This window comes from Ascaphus truei, unplaced genomic scaffold, assembly GCF_040206685.1.
Source record: "Ascaphus truei isolate aAscTru1 unplaced genomic scaffold, aAscTru1.hap1 HAP1_SCAFFOLD_1313, whole genome shotgun sequence".
Classification (NCBI taxonomy): domain Eukaryota; kingdom Metazoa; phylum Chordata; class Amphibia; order Anura; family Ascaphidae; genus Ascaphus; species Ascaphus truei.
Window position 1 is genome coordinate 22,562 of NW_027454189.1, and position 19,939 is coordinate 42,500.

Sequence of the window (19,939 nt, forward strand, 5' to 3'; positions counted from 1 at the left end):
CGCAGGGTGACACAGTGACACAGACAGAAGGGAGCTATGAGTCTGTCCCTCCCCCCGCAGGGTGACACAGTGACACAGACAGAAGGGAGCTATGAGCCTGTCCCTCCCCCCGCAGGGTGACACAGTGACACAGACAGAAGGGAGCTATGAGCCTGTCCCTCCCCCCGCAGGGTGACACAGTGACACAGACAGAAGGGAGCTATGAGTCTGTCCCTCCCCCCGCAGGGTGACACAGTGACACAGACAGAAGGGAGCTATGAGCCTGTCCCTCCCCCGCAGGGTGACACAGTGACACAGACAGAAGGGAGCTATGAGTCTGTCCCTCCCCCCGCAGGGTGACACAGTGACACAGACAGAAGGGAGCTATGAGACGGTCCCTCCCCCCGCAGGGTGACACAGTGACACAGACAGAAGGGAGCTATGAGCCTGTCCCTCCCCCCGCAGGGTGACACAGTGACACAGACAGAAGGGAGCTATGAGCCTGTCCCTCCCCCCGCAGGGTGACACAGTGACACAGACAGAAGGGAGCTATGAGTCTGTCCCTCCCCCCGCAGGGTGACACAGTGACACAGACAGAAGGGAGCTATGAGCCTGTCCCTCCCCCCGCAGGGTGACACAGTGACACAGACAGAAGGGAGCTATGAGCCTGTCCCTCCCCCCGCAGGGTGACACAGTGACACAGACAGAAGGGAGCTATGAGCCTGTCCCTCCCCCCGCAGGGTGACACAGTGACACAGACAGAAGGGAGCTATGAGCCTGTCCCTCCCCCGCAGGGTGACACAGTGACACAGACAGAAGGGAGCTATGAGTCTGTCCCTCCCCCCGCAGGGTGACACAGTGACACAGACAGAAGGGAGCTATGAGACGGTCCCTCCCCCCGCAGGGTGACACAGTGACACAGACAGAAGGGAGCTATGAGCCTGTCCCTCCCCCCGCAGGGTGACACAGTGACACAGACAGAAGGGAGCTATGAGCCTGTCCCTCCCCCCGCAGGGTGACACAGTGACACAGACAGAAGGGAGCTATGAGTCTGTCCCTCCCCCCGCAGGGTGACACAGTGACACAGACAGAAGGGAGCTATGAGCCTGTCCCTCCCCCCGCAGGGTGACACAGTGACACAGACAGAAGGGAGCTATGAGCCTGTCCCTCCCCCCGCAGGGTGACACAGTGACACAGACAGAAGGGAGCTATGAGCCTGTCCCTCCCCCCGCAGGGTGACACAGTGACACAGACAGAAGGGAGCTATGAGTCTGTCCCTCCCCCCGCAGGGTGACACAGTGATACAGACAGAAGGGAGCTATGAGCCTGTCCCTCCCCCCGCAGGGTGACACAGTGACACAGACAGAAGGGAGATATGAGTCTGTCCCTCCCCCGCAGGGTGACACAGTGACACAGACAGAAGGGAGATATGAGTCTGTCCCTCCCCCCGCAGGGTGACACAGTGACACAGACAGAAGGGAGCTATGAGCCTGTCCCTCCCCCCGCAAGGTGACACAGTGACACAGACAGAAGGGAGCTATGAGCCTGTCCCTCCCCCCGCAGGGTGACACAGACAGAAGGGAGCTATGAGTCTGTCCCTCCCCCCCGCAGGGTGACACAGTGACACAGACAGAAGGGAGCTATGAGTCTGTCCCTCCCCCCGCAGGGTGACACAGTGACACAGACAGAAGGGAGCTATGAGTCTGTCCCTCCCCCCGCAGGGTGACACAGTGACACAGACAGAAGGGAGCTATGAGCCTGTCCCTCCCCCCGCAAGGTGACACAGTGACACAGACAGAAGGGAGCTATGAGTCTGCCCCTCCCCCCGCAGGGTGACACAGTGACTTACGTTCCCCGGCTGGACTCCCTCCACACGGTGTCGCCCTCTGCAGTGCCCACACTGCCCCCACCCTGTCCTCCTCTGCCGCTCTCCCCCCTCCTCCCGGCTCAGCGCGGTGTGCTCCCCCCCTGGCGCCCTTGGCGCCGCTCTCATACGCCGGCGGCCTCTTCCCCGCCGGATACGTCCAGACCACGGGAGACGGCTGCTCCTGGCGCAGGTGGGCGGAGGGCGGGCGGCTGGTCAGCGGCGTGATGAGCCCGGCCAGCACCGCGACCTCCCTCTCCGTCTTCTCCTCCACCTGCGCGGCCGGGAGGAGGGAGTGCGTCACCTTCAGCGAGGAGTAGACCATGGTGTAGGAGAGGGCCTTGTCACGGGCGTGCCCGTGGGGTACGGGCAGCAGGGAGGCCCCCTTCTCCTGCGGGAACCCCGCCCCCCGACACGGCGGGAGCTCAGAGTCCGGCCGGCGCTGGGAGGAGGTCTGGGGGGGCAGCGGCGTGGAGTGGCTGCGGGCGCGTCCCGAGGGGGGCAGCTGGGGCTTCTCCTGAGGGACGGGCAGCTTGGACGAGGCCAGCGGGGTTCTGGAGACCTTGTGGCCCTTCCCGGAGGGCGCCCCCAGCAGGGGCGGGCGGTGGTGCAGGAGGTTGGGGAAGGGCGGGGGGATGTCTAGGTCGGGAGTCCTGGGGGGGGGCGGGCGGGGGCGCCGGCGGGCGGCGTGCTGGGGGCCCTCGTGCAGGGGGCACTGCATCTCCTCGTAGATGGCTTCGCCGCCGTCCGAGTCTTCGTCGGGAGGGGGGGGGCGGGGGCCCCCGGGAGGGGGCGTCTCGGGGGGGTGGGGGCCCCCGGGAGGCGTGTCCCACCATCTCGATGTACACGGGCTCCTCGGGGGAGGAGGGGTTGGGGAGCAGGGCGGAGGAAGAGGAGGGGCGGGAGGAGGAGGAGGAGGAGAGGTTGGTGTGGGGGCTTCGCTGCGGCTTCTGCGGCGCCATCTTGTGGAAGTCAGAGGAATATTTTAGGGACCCTGGGAAGGAAAAGAAAGGGTTAAATACAGAGCCTGGCACCTCTAGGGCTGGCACAGGGGGATACACAGAGCCTGGCACCTCTAGGACTGGCACAGGGGGATATACAGAGCCTGGCACCTCTAGGACTGGCACAGGGGGACATACAGAGCCTGGCACCTCTAGGACTGGTACAGGGGGTTATACAGAGCCTGGCACCTCTAGGGCTGGCACAGGGGGATATATAGAGCCTGGCAGCTCTAGGGCTGGCACAGGGGGATATACAGACCCTGGCACCTCTAGGGCTGGCACAGGGGGATACACAGAGCCTGGCACCTCTAGGACTGGCACAGGGGGATATACAGAGCCTGGCACCTCTAGGACTGGCACAGGGGGACATACAGAGCCTGGCACCTCTAGGACTGGTACAGGGGGTTATACAGAGCCTGGCACCTCTAGGGCTGGCACAGGGGGATATATAGAGCCTGGCACCTCTAGGGCTGGCACAGGGGGATATACAGACCCTGGCACCTCTAGGGCTGGTACAGGGGGATACACAGAGCCTGGCACCTCTAGGATTGGCACAGGGGGATATACAGAGCCTGGCACCTCTAGGGCTGGTACAGGGGGATATACAGAGCCTGGCACCTCTAGGGCTGGTACAGGGGGACATAAAGAGCCTGGCACCTCTAGGACTGGCACAGGGGGATATACAGAGCCTGGCACCTCTAGGGCTGGTACAGGGGAGACACAGAGCCTGGCACCTCTAGGGCTGGCACAGGGGGATATACAGAGCCTGGCACCTCTAGGACTGGCACAGGGGGATATACAGAGCCTGGCACCTCTAGGACTGGCACAGGGGGATATACAGAGCCTGGCACCTCTAGGGCTGGCACAGGGGGATATACAGAGCCTGGCACCTCTAGGGTTGGCACAGGGGGATATACAGAGCCTGGCACCTCTAGGACTGGCACAGGGGGATACACAGAGCCTGACACCTCTAGGGCTGGCACAGGGGGATACACAGAGCCTGGCACCTCTAGGGCTGGCACAGGGGGATACACAGAGCCTGGCACCTCTAGGGCTGGCACAGGGGGATACACAGAGCCTGGCACCTCTAGGGCTGGTACAGGGGGATATACAGAGCCTGGCACCTCTAGGGCTGGTACAGGGGGATATACAGAGCCTGGCACCTCTAGGACTGGCACAGGGGGTTATACAGAGCCGGGCACCTCTAGGACTGGTACAGGGGGACATACAGAGCCTGGCACCTCTAGGACTGGTACAGGGGGTTATACAGAGCCTGGCACCTCTAGGGCTGGCACAGGGGGATATATAGAGCCTGGCACCTCTAGGGCTGGCACAGGGGGATATACAGACCCTGGCACCTCTAGGGCTGGTACAGGGGGATACACAGAGCCTGGCAACTCTAGGACTGGCACAGGGGGATATACAGAGCCTGGCACCTCTAGGGCTGGTACAGGGGGATATACAGAGCCTGGCACCTCTAGGGCTGGTACAGGGGGACATAAAGAGCCTGGCACCTCTAGGACTGGCACAGGGGGATATACAGAGCCTGGCACCTCTAGGGCTGGTACAGGGGAGACACAGAGCCTGGCACCTCTAGGGCTGGCACAGGGGGATATACAGAGCCTGGCACCTCTAGGACTGGCACAGGGGGATATACAGAGCCTGGCACCTCTAGGACTGGCACAGGGGGATATACAGAGCCTGGCACCTCTAGGGCTGGCACAGGGGGATATACAGAGCCTGGCACCTCTAGGGTTGGCACAGGGGGATATACAGAGCCTGGCACCTCTAGGACTGGCACAGGGGGATACACAGAGCCTGACACCTCTAGGGCTGGCACAGGGGGATACACAGAGCCTGGCACCTCTAGGGCTGGCACAGGGGGATACACAGAGCCTGGCACCTCTAGGGCTGGCACAGGGGGATACACAGAGCCTGGCACCTCTAGGGCTGGTACAGGGGGATATACAGAGCCTGGCACCTCTAGGGCTGGTACAGGGGGATATACAGAGCCTGGCACCTCTAGGACTGGCACAGGGGGTTATACAGAGCCGGGCACCTCTAGGACTGGTACAGGGGGATACACAGAGCCTGGCACCTCTAGGGCTGGCACAGGGGGTTATACAGAGCCTGGAACCTCTAGGACTGGCACAGGGGGATACACAGAGCCTGGCACCTCTAGGACTGGCACAGGGGGATACACAGAGCCTGGCACCTCTAGGACTGGCACAGGGGGATACACAGAGCCTGGCACCTCTAGGACCACCCCCTCACCATCCTTCCTGATCCGTCCCTCCGCCGTCAGACTGAGCTTGGTGTTGGGGTTCCTCTTGGGCTTGGTGGGGGGCTGCATGTCCGCCGTGCTGCCCACGGAGTGACAGGACAGGGATCGGGGCGCCATGGCGGCGGCACACGGGAGGGGGGCGCGCTCCTGCGAGGCGGGCATCGTCATGAATCCCATACGGAAGTGTCGCCGGAACGAGGTCCCCGATCTGCAGAGGGGAGACCCCACACTCACTGTGACACCCCCACTCACTGTGACACCCCCACTCACTGTGACACCCCCACACTCACTGTGACACCCCCACACTCACTGTGACACCCCCACTCACTGTGACACCCCCACACTCACTGTGACACCCCCACACTCACTGTGACACCCCAACACTCACTGTGACACCCCCACACTCACTGTGACACCCCCACTCACTGTGACACCCCCACACTCACTGTGACACCCCCACACTCACTGTGACACCCCCACTCACTGTGACACCCCCACACTCACTGTGACACCCCCACTCACTGTGACACCCCCACACTCACTGTGACACCCCCACTCACTGTGACACCCCCACACTCACTGTGACACCCCCAATCACTGTGACACCCCCACACTCACTGAGACACCCCCACACTCACTGTGACACCCCCACTCACTGTGACACCCCCACACTCACTGTGACACCCCCACACTCACTGTGACACCCCCACACTCACTGTGATACCCCCACACTCACTGTGACACTCCCACTCACTGTGACACCCCCACACTCACTGTGACACCCCCACTCACTGTGACACCCCTACACTCACTGTGACACCCCCACACTCACTGTGACACCCCCACTCACTGTGACACCCCCACACTCACTGTGACACCCCCACTCACTGTGACACCCCCACACTCACTGTGACACCCCCACACTCACTGTGACACCCCCACTCACTGTGACACCCCCACACTCACTGTGACACCCACACTCACTGTGACACCCCCACACTCACTGTGACACCCCCACACTCACTGTGACACCCCCACTCACTGTGACACCCCCACTCACTGTGACACCCCCACGCCCACTGTGACACCCCCACGCCCACTGTGACACCCCCACGCCCACTGTGACACCCCCACGCTCACTGTGACACCCCCACGCACACTGTGACACCCCCACGCTCACTGTGACACCCCCACGCACACTGTGACACCCCCACGCTCACTGTGACACCCCCACGCCCACTGTGACACCCCCACGCCCACTGTGACACCCCCGCGCTCACTGTGACACCCCCACGCTCACTGTGACACCCCCACGCTCACTGTGAACCCCCACGCCCACTGTGACACCCCCACGCCCACTGTGACACCCCCACGCCCACTGTGACACCCCCACGCCCACTGTGACACCCCCACGCTCACTGTGACACCCCCACGCTCACTGTGTCATCCCCACGCTCACTGTGACACCCCCACGCCCACTGTGACACCCCCACGCCCACTGTGACACCCCCACGCCCACTGTGACACCCCCACGCCCACTGTGACACCCCCACGCTCACTGTGACACCCCCACGCTCACTGTGACACCCCACGCTCACTGTGACACCCCCACGCCAACTGTGACACCCCCACGCCCACTGTGACACCCCCACGCCCACTGTGACACCCCCACGCTCACTGTGACACCCCCACGCTCACTGTGACACCCCCACGCTCACTGTGACACCCCCACGCTCACTGTGACACCCCACGCTCACTGTGACACCCCCACGCTCACTGTGACACCCACACGCTCACTGTGACACCCACACGCTCACTGTGACACCCCCACGCTCACTGTGACACCCCCACACTCACTGTGACACCCCCACACTCACTGTGACACCCCCACACTCACTGTGACACCCCACACTCACTGTGACACTCCCAAACTCACTGTGACACCCCCAAACTCACTGTGACACACCCACACACTGGGCACTGTGACACCCACATACTGTGACACCTCCACACTCACAGTGACACCCCCAAACTCACTGTGACACCCCCAAACTCACTGTGACACCCCCACACTCACTGTGACACCCCACACTCACTGTGACACTCCCACACTCACTGTGACACTCCCACACTCACTGTGACACCCCCACACTCACTGTGACACCCCCACACACACACTGTGATACCCCCCCCAACACACACTGTGACACCCCCACGCTCACTGTGACACTCCCACACTCACTGTGACACCCCCACACTCACTGTGACACCCCCACACTCACTGTGATACCCCCACACTCACTGTGACACCCCCACACTCACTGTGACACCCCCACAAACACTGTGACACCCCCACAAACACTGTGACACCCCCACGCACACTGTGACACCCCCACACTCACTGTGATACTCCCAGACACCCCTACACACACTGTGACACCCCCACACACACTGTAACACCCCCACACACACTGTGACACCCCCACGCACACTGTGACACCCCCACGCACACTGTGACACTCACTGTGACACCCCACACTCACTGTGACACTCCCAAACTCACTGTGACACCCCCAAACTCACTGTGACACTCCCACACTCACTGTGACATCCCCACACTTACTGTGACACCCCCACACTCACTGTGACACTCCCCACTCACTGTGACACCCCACACTCACTGTGATACCCCACACTCACTGTGACACCCCCACACACACTGTGACACCCCCACACTCACTGTGACACCCCACCTCTCTGTATATATCTCTCTGTATATAACACCCCTGTATATAACACCTCTCTGTATATAACACCACTCTGTATATAACACCTCTCTGTATATAACACCACTCTGTCTATAACACCACTCTGTATATAACACCTCTCTGTATATAACACCTCTCTGTATATAACACCACTCTGTATATAACACCTCTCTGTATATAACACCACTCTGTCTATAACACCACTCTGTATATAACACCACTCTGTATATAACACCACTCTGTATATAACACCTCTCTGTATATAACACCTCTCTGTATATAACACCGCTCTGTATATAACACCGCTCTGTATATAACACCGCTCTGTATATAACACCTCTCTGTATATAACACCTCTCTGTATATAACACCACTCTGCATATAACACCACTCTGTATATAACACCACTCTGTATATAACACCTCTCTGTATATAACACCACTCTGTCTATAACACCACTCTGTATATAACACCACTCTGTCTATAACACCACTCTGTCTATAACACCACTCTGTATATAACACCACTCTGTATATAACACCTCTCTGTATATAACACCTCTCTGTATATAACACCACTCTGTATATAACACCTCTGTATATAACACCTCTCTGTATATAACACCACTCTGTCTATAACACCACTCTGTATATAACACCACTCTGTCTATAACACCACTCTGTCTATAACACCACTCTGTATATAACACCACTCTGTATATAACACCTCTCTGTATATAACACCTCTCTGTATATAACACCACTCTGTATATAACACCTCTGTATATAACACCTCTCTGTATATAACACCTCTCTGTATATAACACCACTCTGTATATAACACCTCTCTGTATATAACACCACTCTGTCTATAACACCACTCTGTATATAACACCACTCTGTATATAACACCTCTCTGTATATAACACCACTCTGTATATAACACCACTCTGTATATAACACCTCACCCTTTCTTAGGCTCCTCCTCTTTCTGCCTCCAATCCGCTCGGCTCTTCCTGTATAGCAGATTCATGGCTCCGCCCCTATCGATCCCGAGAAAGGTCACAGGGTCAGCAGAGCAAGGGCTCCTCATCAGGGGCCCGACCACGAGACCCCCGCGGGGGAGACTGGGGGAGAGAGGGGACATGTTTATAGGGTCAGTCCCACGTAGGGGCAAAGTGACCTAATGACCGGGACGTGTGTAATGGGTTAAAGGGTCAGTCCCACGTAGGGGCAAAGTGACCTAATGACAGGGACGTGTTTAATGGGTTAAAGGGTCAGTCCCACGTAGGGGCAAAGTGACCTAATGACAGGGGCGTGTTTAATGGGTTAAAGGGTCAGTCCCACGTAGGGGCAAAGTGACCTAATGACAGGGGCGTGTTTAATGGGTTAAAGGGTCAGTCCCACGTAGGGGCAAAGTGACCTAATGACAGGGGCGTGTTTAATGGGTTAAAGGGTCAGTCCCACGTAGGGGCAAAGTGACCTAATGACAGGGACGTGTTTAATGGGTTAAAGGATCAGTCCCACGTAGGGGCAAAGTGACCTAATGACAGGGACGTGTTTAATGGGTTAAAGGGTCAGTCCCACGTAGGGGCAAAGTGACCTAATGTCAGGGACGTGTTTAATGGGTTAAAGGGTCAGTCCCACGTAGGGGCAAAGTGACCTAATGACAGGGATGTGTTTAATGGGTTAAAGGGTCAGTCCCACGTAGGGGCAAAGTGACCTAATGACAGGGGCGTGTGTAATGGGATAAAGGGTCAGTCCCAAGTAGGGGCAAAGTGACCTAATGACAGGGATGTGTGTAATGGGTTAAAGGGTCAGTCCCACGTAGGGGCAAAGTGACCTAATGACCGGGACGTGTTTAATGGTTTAAAGGGTCAGTCCCACGTAGGGGCAAAGTGACCTAATGACAGGGGTGTGTTTAATGGGTTAAAGGGTCAGTCCCACGTAGGGACAAAGTGACCTAATGACAGGGGCGTGTTTAATGGGTTAAAGGGTCAGTCCCACGTAGGGGCAAAGTGACCTAATGACAGGGACGTGTGTAATGGGTTAAAGGGGTCAGTCCCACGTAGGGGCAAAGTGACCTAATGACAGGGGCGTGTGTAATGGGTTAAAGGGAGAGTCCCACGTAGGGGCAAAGTGACCTAATGACAGGGGTGTGTTTAATGGGTTAAAGGGTCAGTCCCACGTACGGGCAAAGTGACCTAATGACAGGGGCGTGTGTAATGGGATAAAGGGTCAGTCCCAAGTAGGGGCAAAGTGACCTAATGACAGGGATGTGTTTAATGGGTTAAAGGGTCAGTCCCACGTACGGGCAAAGTGACCTAATGACAGGGACGTGTGTAATGGGATAAAGGGTCAGTCCCACATAGGGGCAAAGTGACCTAATGACAGGGATGTGTTTAATGGGTTAAAGGGTCAGTGCCACGTAGGGACAAAGTGACCTAATGACAGGGACGTGTTTAATGGGTCAGTCCCACGTAGGGGCAAAGTGACCTAATGACCGGGGCGTGTTTAATGGGTTAAAGGGTCAGTCCCACATAGGGGCAAAGTGACCTAAGGACAGGGACGTGTTTAATGGGTCAGTCCCACGTAGGGGCAAAGTGACCTAATGACAGGGACGTGTTTAATGGGTTAAAGGGTCAGTCCCACATAGGGGCAAAGTGACCTAATGACAGGGATGTGTTTAATGGGTTAAAGGGTCAGTCCCACGTACGGGCAAAGTGACCTAATGACAGGGACGTGTGTAATGGGATAAAGGGTCAGTCCCACATAGGGGCAAAGTGACCTAATGACAGGGATGTGTTTAATGGGTTAAAGGGTCAGTGCCATGTAGGGACAAAGTGACCTAATGACAGGGACGTGTTTAATGGGTCAGTCCCACGTAGGGGCAAAGTGACCTAATGACCGGGGCGTGTTTAATGGGTTAAAGGGTCAGTCCCACATAGGGGCAAAGTGACCTAAGGACAGGGACGTGTTTAATGGGTCAGTCCCACGTAGGGGCAAAGTGACCTAATGACAGGGACGTGTTTAATGGGTCAGTCCCACGTAGGGGCAAAGTGACCTAATGACAGGGACGTGTTTAATGGGTCAGTCCCACGTAGGGGCAAAGTGACCTAATGACAGGGACGTGTTTAATGGGTTAAAGGGTCAGTCCCACGTAGGGACAAAGTGACCTAATGACAGGGGCGTGTTTAATGGGTTAAAGGGTCAGTCCCACGTAGGGGCAAAGTGACCTAATGACAGGGGCGTGTGTAATGGGTTAAAGGGAGAGTCCCACTTATGGGCAAAGTGACCTAATGACAGGGACGTGTTTAATGGGTTAAAGGGTCAGTCCCACGTAGGGGCAAAGTGACCTAATGACAGGGGCGTGTGTAATGGGTTAAAGGGAGAGTCCCACGTATGGGCAAAGTGACCTAATGACCGGGGCGTGTTTAATGGGTTAAAGGGTCAGTCCCACATAGGGGCAAAGTGACCTAAGGACAGGGATGTGTTTAATGGGTCAGTCCCACGTAGGGGCAAAGTGACCTAATGTCAGGGACGTGTTTAATGGGTTAAAGGGTCAGTCCCACGTAGGAGCAAAGTGACCTAATGTCAGGGACGTGTTTAATGGGTTAAAGGGTCAGTCCCACGTAGGGGCAAAGTGACCTAATGACAGGGATGTGTTTAATGGGTTAAAGGGTCAGTCCCACGTAGGGGCAAAGTGACCTAATGACAGGGACGTGTGTAATGGGTTAAAGGGTCAGTCCCACGTAGGGGCAAAGTGACCTAATGACAGGGACGTGTGTAATGGGTTAAAGGGTCAGTCCCACGTAGGGGCAAAGTGACCTAATGACAGGGGACGTGGTTAATGGGTTAAAGGGTCAGTCCCACGTAGGGGCAAAGTGACCTAATGACAGGGGTGTGTTTAATGGGTTAAAGGGTCAGTCCCACGTAGGGACAAAGTGACCTAATGACAGGGGCGTGTTTAATGGGTTAAAGGGTCAGTCCCACGTAGGGGCAAAGTGACCTAATGACAGGGACGTGTGTAATGGGTTAAAGGGGTCAGTCCCACGTAGGGGCAAAGTGACCTAATGACAGGGGCGTGTGTAATGGGTTAAAGGGAGAGTCCCACGTAGGGGCAAAGTGACCTAATGACAGGGGTGTGTTTAATGGGTTAAAGGGTCAGTCCCACGTACGGGCAAAGTGACCTAATGACAGGGGCGTGTGTAATGGGATAAAGGGTCAGTCCCAAGTAGGGGCAAAGTGACCTAATGACAGGGATGTGTTTAATGGGTTAAAGGGTCAGTCCCACGTACGGGCAAAGTGACCTAATGACAGGGACGTGTGTAATGGGATAAAGGGTCAGTCCCACATAGGGGCAAAGTGACCTAATGACAGGGATGTGTTTAATGGGTTAAAGGGTCAGTGCCACGTAGGGACAAAGTGACCTAATGACAGGGACGTGTTTAATGGGTCAGTCCCACGTAGGGGCAAAGTGACCTAATGACCGGGGCGTGTTTAATGGGTTAAAGGGTCAGTCCCACATAGGGGCAAAGTGACCTAAGGACAGGGACGTGTTTAATGGGTCAGTCCCACGTAGGGGCAAAGTGACCTAATGACAGGGACGTGTTTAATGGGTTAAAGGGTCAGTCCCACATAGGGGCAAAGTGACCTAATGACAGGGATGTGTTTAATGGGTTAAAGGGTCAGTCCCACGTACGGGCAAAGTGACCTAATGACAGGGACGTGTGTAATGGGATAAAGGGTCAGTCCCACATAGGGGCAAAGTGACCTAATGACAGGGATGTGTTTAATGGGTTAAAGGGTCAGTGCCACGTAGGGACAAAGTGACCTAATGACAGGGACGTGTTTAATGGGTCAGTCCCACGTAGGGGCAAAGTGACCTAATGACCGGGGCGTGTTTAATGGGTTAAAGGGTCAGTCCCACGTAGGGACAAAGTGACCTAATGACAGGGGCGTGTTTAATGGGTCAGTCCCACGTAGGGGCAAAGTGACCTAATGACAGGGACGTGTTTAATGGGTCAGTCCCACGTAGGGGCAAAGTGACCTAATGACAGGGACGTGTTTAATGGGTCAGTCCCACGTAGGGGCAAAGTGACCTAATGACAGGGACGTGTTTAATGGGTTAAAGGGTCAGTCCCACGTAGGGACAAAGTGACCTAATGACAGGGGCGTGTTTAATGGGTTAAAGGGTCAGTCCCACGTAGGGGCAAAGTGACCTAATGACAGGGGCGTGTGTAATGGGTTAAAGGGAGAGTCCCACTTATGGGCAAAGTGACCTAATGACAGGGACGTGTTTAATGGGTTAAAGGGTCAGTCCCACGTAGGGGCAAAGTGACCTAATGACAGGGGCGTGTGTAATGGGTTAAAGGGAGAGTCCCACGTATGGGCAAAGTGACCTAATGACCGGGGCGTGTTTAATGGGTTAAAGGGTCAGTCCCACATAGGGGCAAAGTGACCTAAGGACAGGGATGTGTTTAATGGGTCAGTCCCACGTAGGGGCAAAGTGACCTAATGACAGGGACGTGTTTAATGGGTCAGTCCCACGTAGGGGCAAAGTGACCTAATGACAGGGACGTGTTTAATGGGTTAAAGGGTCAGTCCCACGTAGGGGCAAAGTGACCTAATGACAGGGGCGTGTTTAATGGGTTAAAGGGTCAGTCCCACGTAGGGACAAAGTGACCTAATGACAGGGGCGTGTTTAATGGGTTAAAGGGTCAGTCCCACGTAGGGGCAAAGTGACCTAATGACAGGGATGTGTTTAATAGGTTAAAGGGTCAGTCCCACGTAGGGGCAAAGTGACCTAATGACAGGGACGTGTTTAATGGGTTAAAGGTTCAGTCCCACGTAGGGGCAAAGTGACCTAATGACAGGGGTGTGTTTAATGGTTAAAGGGTCAGTCCCACGTAGGGGCAAAGTGACCTAATGACAGGGACGTGTTTAATGCGTTAAAGGGTCAGTCCCACGTAGGGGCAAAGTGACCTAATGACAGGGACGTGTTTAATGCGTTAAAGGGTCAGTCCCACGTAGGGGCAAAGTGACCTAATAACAGGGACGTGTTTAATGGGTTAACGGGTCAGTCCCAAGTAGGGACAAAGTGACCTAATGACAGGGACGTGTTTAATGGGTTAAAGGGTCAGTCCCACGTAGGGGCAAAGTGACCTAATGACAGGGGCGTGTGTAATGGGTTAAAGGGAGAGTCCCACGTATGGGCAAAGTGACCTAATGACAGGGACGTGTTTAATGGGTTAAAGGTTCAGTCCCACGTAGGGGCAAAGTGACCTAATGACAGGGGTGTGTTTAATGGTTAAAGGGTCAGTCCCACGTAGGGGCAAAGTGACCTAATGACAGGGACGTGTGTAATGGGTTAGCGGGTCAGTCCCACGTAGGGACAAAGTGACCTAATGACAGGGACGTGTTTAATGGGTTAAAGGGTCAGTCCCACGTAGGGGCAAAGTGACCTAATGACAGGGACGTGATTAATGGGTTAAAGGGTCAGTCCCACGTAGGGGCAAAGTGACCTAATGACAGGGACGTGTTTAATGGGTTAAAGGGTCAGTCCCAAGTAGGGACAAAGTGACCTAATGACAGGGACGTGTTTAATGGGTTAAAGGGTCAGTCCCACGTAGGGGCAAAGTGACCTAATGACAGGGGCGTGTGTAATGGGTTAAAGGGAGAGTCCCACGTATGGGCAAAGTGACCTAATGACAGGGACGTGTTTAATGGGTTAAAGGTTCAGTCCCACGTAGGGGCAAAGTGACCTAATGACAGGGGTGTGTTTAATGGTTAAAGGGTCAGTCCCACGTAGGGGCAAAGTGACCTAATGACAGGGACATGTTTAATGGGTTAAAGGCTCAGTCCCACATAGGGGCAAAGTGACCTAATGACAGGGACGTGTGTAATGGGTTAAAGGGGTCAGTCCCACGTAGGGGCAAAGTGACCTAATGACAGGGACGTGTTTAATGGGTTAGCGGGTCAGTCCCACGTAGGGACAAAGTGACCTAATGACAGGGACGTGTTTAATGGGTTAAAGGGTCAGTCCCACGTAGGGGCAAAGTGACCTAATGACAGGGACGTGATTAATGGGTTAAAGGGTCAGTCCCACGTAGGGGCAAAGTGACCTAATGACAGGGACATGTTTAATGGGTTAAAGGGTCAGTCCCACGTAGGGGCAAAGTGACCTAGTGACAGGGACGTGTTTAATGGGTTAAAGGGACAGTCCCACGTAGGGGCAAAGTGACCTAATGACAGGGATGTGTGTAATGGGATAAAGGGTCAGTCCCACGTAGGGGCAAAGTGACCTAATGACAGGGACGTGTTTAATGGGTTAAAGGGTCAGTGCCACGTAGGGACAAAGTGACCTAATGACAGGGACGTGTTTAATGGGTCAGTCCCACGTAGGGGCAAAGTGACCTAATGACTGGGGCGTGTTTAATGGGTTAAAGGGTCAGTGCCACGTAGGGACAAAGTGACCTAATGACAGGGACGTGTTTAACGGGTCAGTCCCACGTAGGGGCAAAGTGACCTAAGGACAAGGACGTGTTTAATGGGTCAGTCCCACATAGGGGCAAAGTGACCTAATGACAGGGACATGTTTAATGGGTTAAAGGCTCAGTCCCACATAGGGGCAAAGTGACCTAATGACAGGGGCGTGTTTAATGGGTTAAGGGGTCAGTCCCACGTATGGGCAAAGTGTCCTAATGACAGGGACGTGTGTAATGGGTTAAAGGGTCAGTCCCACATAGGGGCAAAGTGACCTAATGACAGGGGCGTGTGTAATGGGTTAAAGGGACAGTCCCACGTAGGGACAAAGTGACCTAATGACTGGGACAGGAGCTTAAGGTCCAAACTATGTCTTTCAGAAGCCACAGTAAAAGAACTCTAAGAAAAATAATGTCCCCTCACCTTGGGGTCTCCCTCTCCAGCCTCGGCACCCCCCTGCGGACCCTCTCGATGCTGCATTGGGGTGAAATGTGACCACCAGGCCTTCTGCAGTGTACTGGCCCCTCTCCTCCTCTCTACCTCTCCAAACCTCTGCTCCTAAATTCGGGCAATTTCCCTCCCTAAATCCCTTTCCAGAAACCCAATGATTGTGTCTGGGGCTCACAGAACGTGGAAGTCCTATAAGAAACCCCAAAGGATTTGCAGAAACTACAGTAAATTATAGTTCCCTTCGGGAACAGTGGGAATTAGCGGGGTTTCCTTTGTCTTCTTTAAATACTTGAGATGGTGGAGAATACATTTGCGTTGGAAGCTGAGGGGGGTCGTTAGCCCTCTGTACCCCACAGAACGTCCAGGTCCACCTTCTATACGTCAAACAGTGTCTTGTAACCTTAACGGGGTCTTCTTCCCACCCGGATCCTGTTAAACCGTAATGCTTTAGTTAGTTGAACGTGGGTTTATCCCATAACCCTATAACCCGGCTCTATTAAAATGTCCTAACATCATTACCCATCCTGCATTCCCCAACTACGGGGGAAAAACCATTTCCTCAGGGAATCAAATGCTGCGGAGCCTGTAGGGTTTAGGGTTTTAGGGTTCCCCTCGCCAGGAAACAGGGCGATCCTCAAAGTGGATTTAGGATACGGAGGTTGGGAAACAGAACGATTTCCTCCAGGATAGGGGTTTTCCCTCCGACCCCCGTAAGAATAAGCTTTTCCTATAATAAAACAAACCCCTTGTTAAAATGATCTTTTTTTTAGGGCGCTATCTGCAGTGGCCCTATAGCCTGATCCTACAAAGGTCTGTTCCGCAATCCACAGTCGGAGTTCTCTTCCCCGGGTCTCTATGTTCCTCTTTGGGACGATGTGCGGTTCGTTTCAGTATCCTCGAGATAAAGGGTTTCCCCTGAAGACCGTCTCCCAGTCAGGATGTGGAAGGGACAACCTTAAAGTATTTTGCAGACCTGGATTGTAGGAACAGATACCGAGTGACCACCTCTGAAGCCACAAGACCGACCCCTTGGATTATAGGGACACTTGAAAAGAGATGATTCCTCAAACCTCGATAATCCTACAAAATAGGATATAAAACCGTGATATAATCCGCAGCGGGGTTTCTCTTTGCCATACGCAAGAAGGAAATCAACCCATGAATGTCAGTTGTGTATCGTGGCAAATCCTAAAGATATATGGTCACCCAGTTAGGGTCCTAAAAAGTCTGCAGACCTCGGTAATCTCCAGGAGGGGTGAAGGGCGCCCCGGAATGGTAATGGAGGTTTTGTCATCTGCAGGGTTTATGTAGCGCTGTTCTTTTCGGGGGTCCCATGGTCAGGTTGTCCTGAAGACACTCGGCCCGTCCTAAAAGTGTTCGGTGGAGCCGGACCTGTCTGTCCCATCAGAGGTTTCGGTGATGTGGAGGAACGAGGACGTCCTTGGGGACCTTAAGGAAAGGGGAGAGAAGTTGTGAGAACGACGTCGTGAGATGATCCCCAGTGTCCAACAATGATCACTAAGGAACGCAGAGGTCCATGGAGAGGAGATGTCCACCCTATAATTTGTAGGGGAAATTCAGGACACCCAACTCAACAATGATCACCAAGCAGATGTGTGGACCATTTTCTGATTAGTAGGGGAGGAGTCCTGATGCGTATTCAACAGTGATCCCCTAGGAAGGAGAGGGTTATGGAGACATCATGCCCACCCTATAATTAGTAGGGGAAAAGTTATGATACCCAAGCCTGCTATAAGCAGTAAGGATTAGAGGCATGTGTTAGCCACCCTAAATTAAGTAGGGGCAAAGCCATGATGACCACATTAAAATGTATGCATCAAACCCCCTCTCTACGGATGGCAGAAGCAGCGGGTCACCCCCCTATACAAAGTAACGGTCAGTATATATACATACACGCACATACACACATACATACATACATACACATTTATATGATTACAACGTGTATTACTGCTGTGAAGCGCTATGTACATTTATGGCGCTATATAAATAAAGAGATACAATACACGCACACATATACATAACATACATACATACACACACACACATACACATACTGTAGCAAGGGATTCTGGGAGATGATATGCAAATGAGCACACAATGTGTCACTTTTTGCCTTTTCACTTGAAAAAGACCTACTAAGGTGGAAACGGTCGTTGTGTATGGCGCAATAAAATGTGATAATTTTGCAAAATCCGTGGAGCGCTGAATCTTTCCTTTTAAAAGCTGTGGGAACCAGATTAAAATGTGAGACAGCCTTAGTTTTGAAAGAACTTAAGCTGGTGGCGGCTGTGAGAGTCTCCGGGAGACTGTTCCAGTTTTGGGGTGCACGGTAAGAGAAGGAGGAACGGCCGGATATTTTGTTGAGCCTTGGGACCATGAACAGTCTTTTGGAGTCTGATCTCAGATGATAAGTGCTGCATGTGGTAGGGGTGAGGAGCTTGTTCAGGTAGCTGGGTAGCTTGTCCATAAAGTATTTGAAGGTGAGACAGGAAAGGTGAACTTTGCGTCTAGACTCTAGTGATGGACAATCTAGTTCTTTGAGCATTTCGCAGTGATGTGTGCTGTAGTTGCATTGGAGAACAAAACGACAAATTGAATTGTAGAGGGTGTCAAGTTTGCTAAGGTGGGTTTGAGGAGCCGAGCCATATACTATGTCTCCATAGTCAATAATTGGCATTAGCATCTGCTGTGCGATACGCTTTCTGACCAGGAGTCTTAGGGAGGATTTGTTCCTGTAAAGTACCCCTAGTTTGGCATAGGTTTTGGTTGTCAGGGTATCAATGTGCATCCCGAATGTTAAATGGGAGTCAAACCATAAGCCCAGGTATTTAAAACTAGTGACAGGTGTTAGGGTGGTGTTAGCGCTGGTTCTGATCTGTAGCTCATTCATTGGAAGCTTTATAAATTTAGCTTTTGTCCCAAATACCATTGTTACAGTCGTGTCCGTGTTTAAAAACAGTTTGTTTTGGGAAATCCAGTTTTCGAGTCTCTAAAAGTCAGACTGAAGTATGTGTTGAAGGTCAGAGAGGCTATGGCTGTGTGCATATAGGATTGTGTCATCTGCATACATGTGTATTGAATCTATATGGGAATATATATAATACATGTGTATTGAATCTATATGGGAATATATAGAATACATGTGTATTGAATCTATATGGGAATATATATATAATACATGTGTATTGAATCTATATGGGAATATATATAATACATGTGTATTGAATCTATATGGGAATATATATAATACATGTGTATTGAGGCTTCCTTACAAGCTGTGGGAAGATCATTAATGAACACTGAGAAGAGTAGGGGCCCCAGAACAGAGCCTTGCGGGACACCACAGGTGATATCCGGGGGTTGGAGTTAGAGCCTGAGATGGACACATGTTGGGATCTTCCTGATAGGTAGGACTGAAACCAGTTTAAAGCATGTTTCCCTATTCCAGAGCTCTGGGGTTTGTTAAGCAGGATAGCATGATCAACAGTGTCAAAAGCCTTTGCAAAATCTAGGAATACTGCACCAGTGAGTTGTCCCCGTTCCATCCCACACTGGGTCTCATTGCAAACTTTTAGCAGGGTAGTTACGGTGGGGTGTTTGGGGCGAAAGCCAGATTGGAATTGGCTAGGGAAATTTGTCTTGGTGTAGAAATCGCTTAATTGGGAGTGGACACATTTTTCCATGACTTTGGATAGAATTGGGAGAAGTGAGATTGGCCTGTAGTTTGAGACAGTGTTTGTGTCCCCACTTTTGAAGATTGGGACAACTCTGGCAGCTTTCCAGGTCTTAGGGATATGGCCTGCAGACAGGATGGAGGTGACTATGGAAGCAATTGGTTTGGCAATGGCTGGGGCACCAAGTCGTAGGAACCTAGATTGTAGTAAGTCAGGTCCACATTGGCTGCTTAGTTTTAGTTTGAGGAGCACTTGTGTAATCTCCTCTTCTGATACTGGGACAAATGGAAAATGGTGGGCAGTGTTGGGAGGGGGTGGGGCTATAGGGGTACTCCCAGGAGGAGATTCAGGTTTGTGGTTTGGGTTGCGTTTTGCTAATAAGTTAGTGGCACACCCCACAAATCATTATCA

At 53.5% G+C, this 19,939-nt stretch overlaps 1 protein-coding gene across 1 annotated transcript in view; it reads right to left on the reverse strand.

Annotated features, from left to right (window-relative positions):
• The window catches only part of NYAP1 (neuronal tyrosine phosphorylated phosphoinositide-3-kinase adaptor 1), a gene marked incomplete at its 3' end in the record, with an annotated part of 45,270 nt that overhangs the window by 21,794 nt on the left and 3,537 nt on the right, over nt 1-19,939 (reverse strand). Inside the window, 5 exon segments of the mRNA XM_075581434.1 lie at nt 1,829-2,621; nt 2,623-2,837; nt 5,119-5,336; nt 8,864-9,022; nt 15,804-17,279. Coding sequence (XP_075437549.1) covers nt 1,829-2,621; nt 2,623-2,837; nt 5,119-5,336; nt 8,864-8,988 — 1,351 coding nt within the window.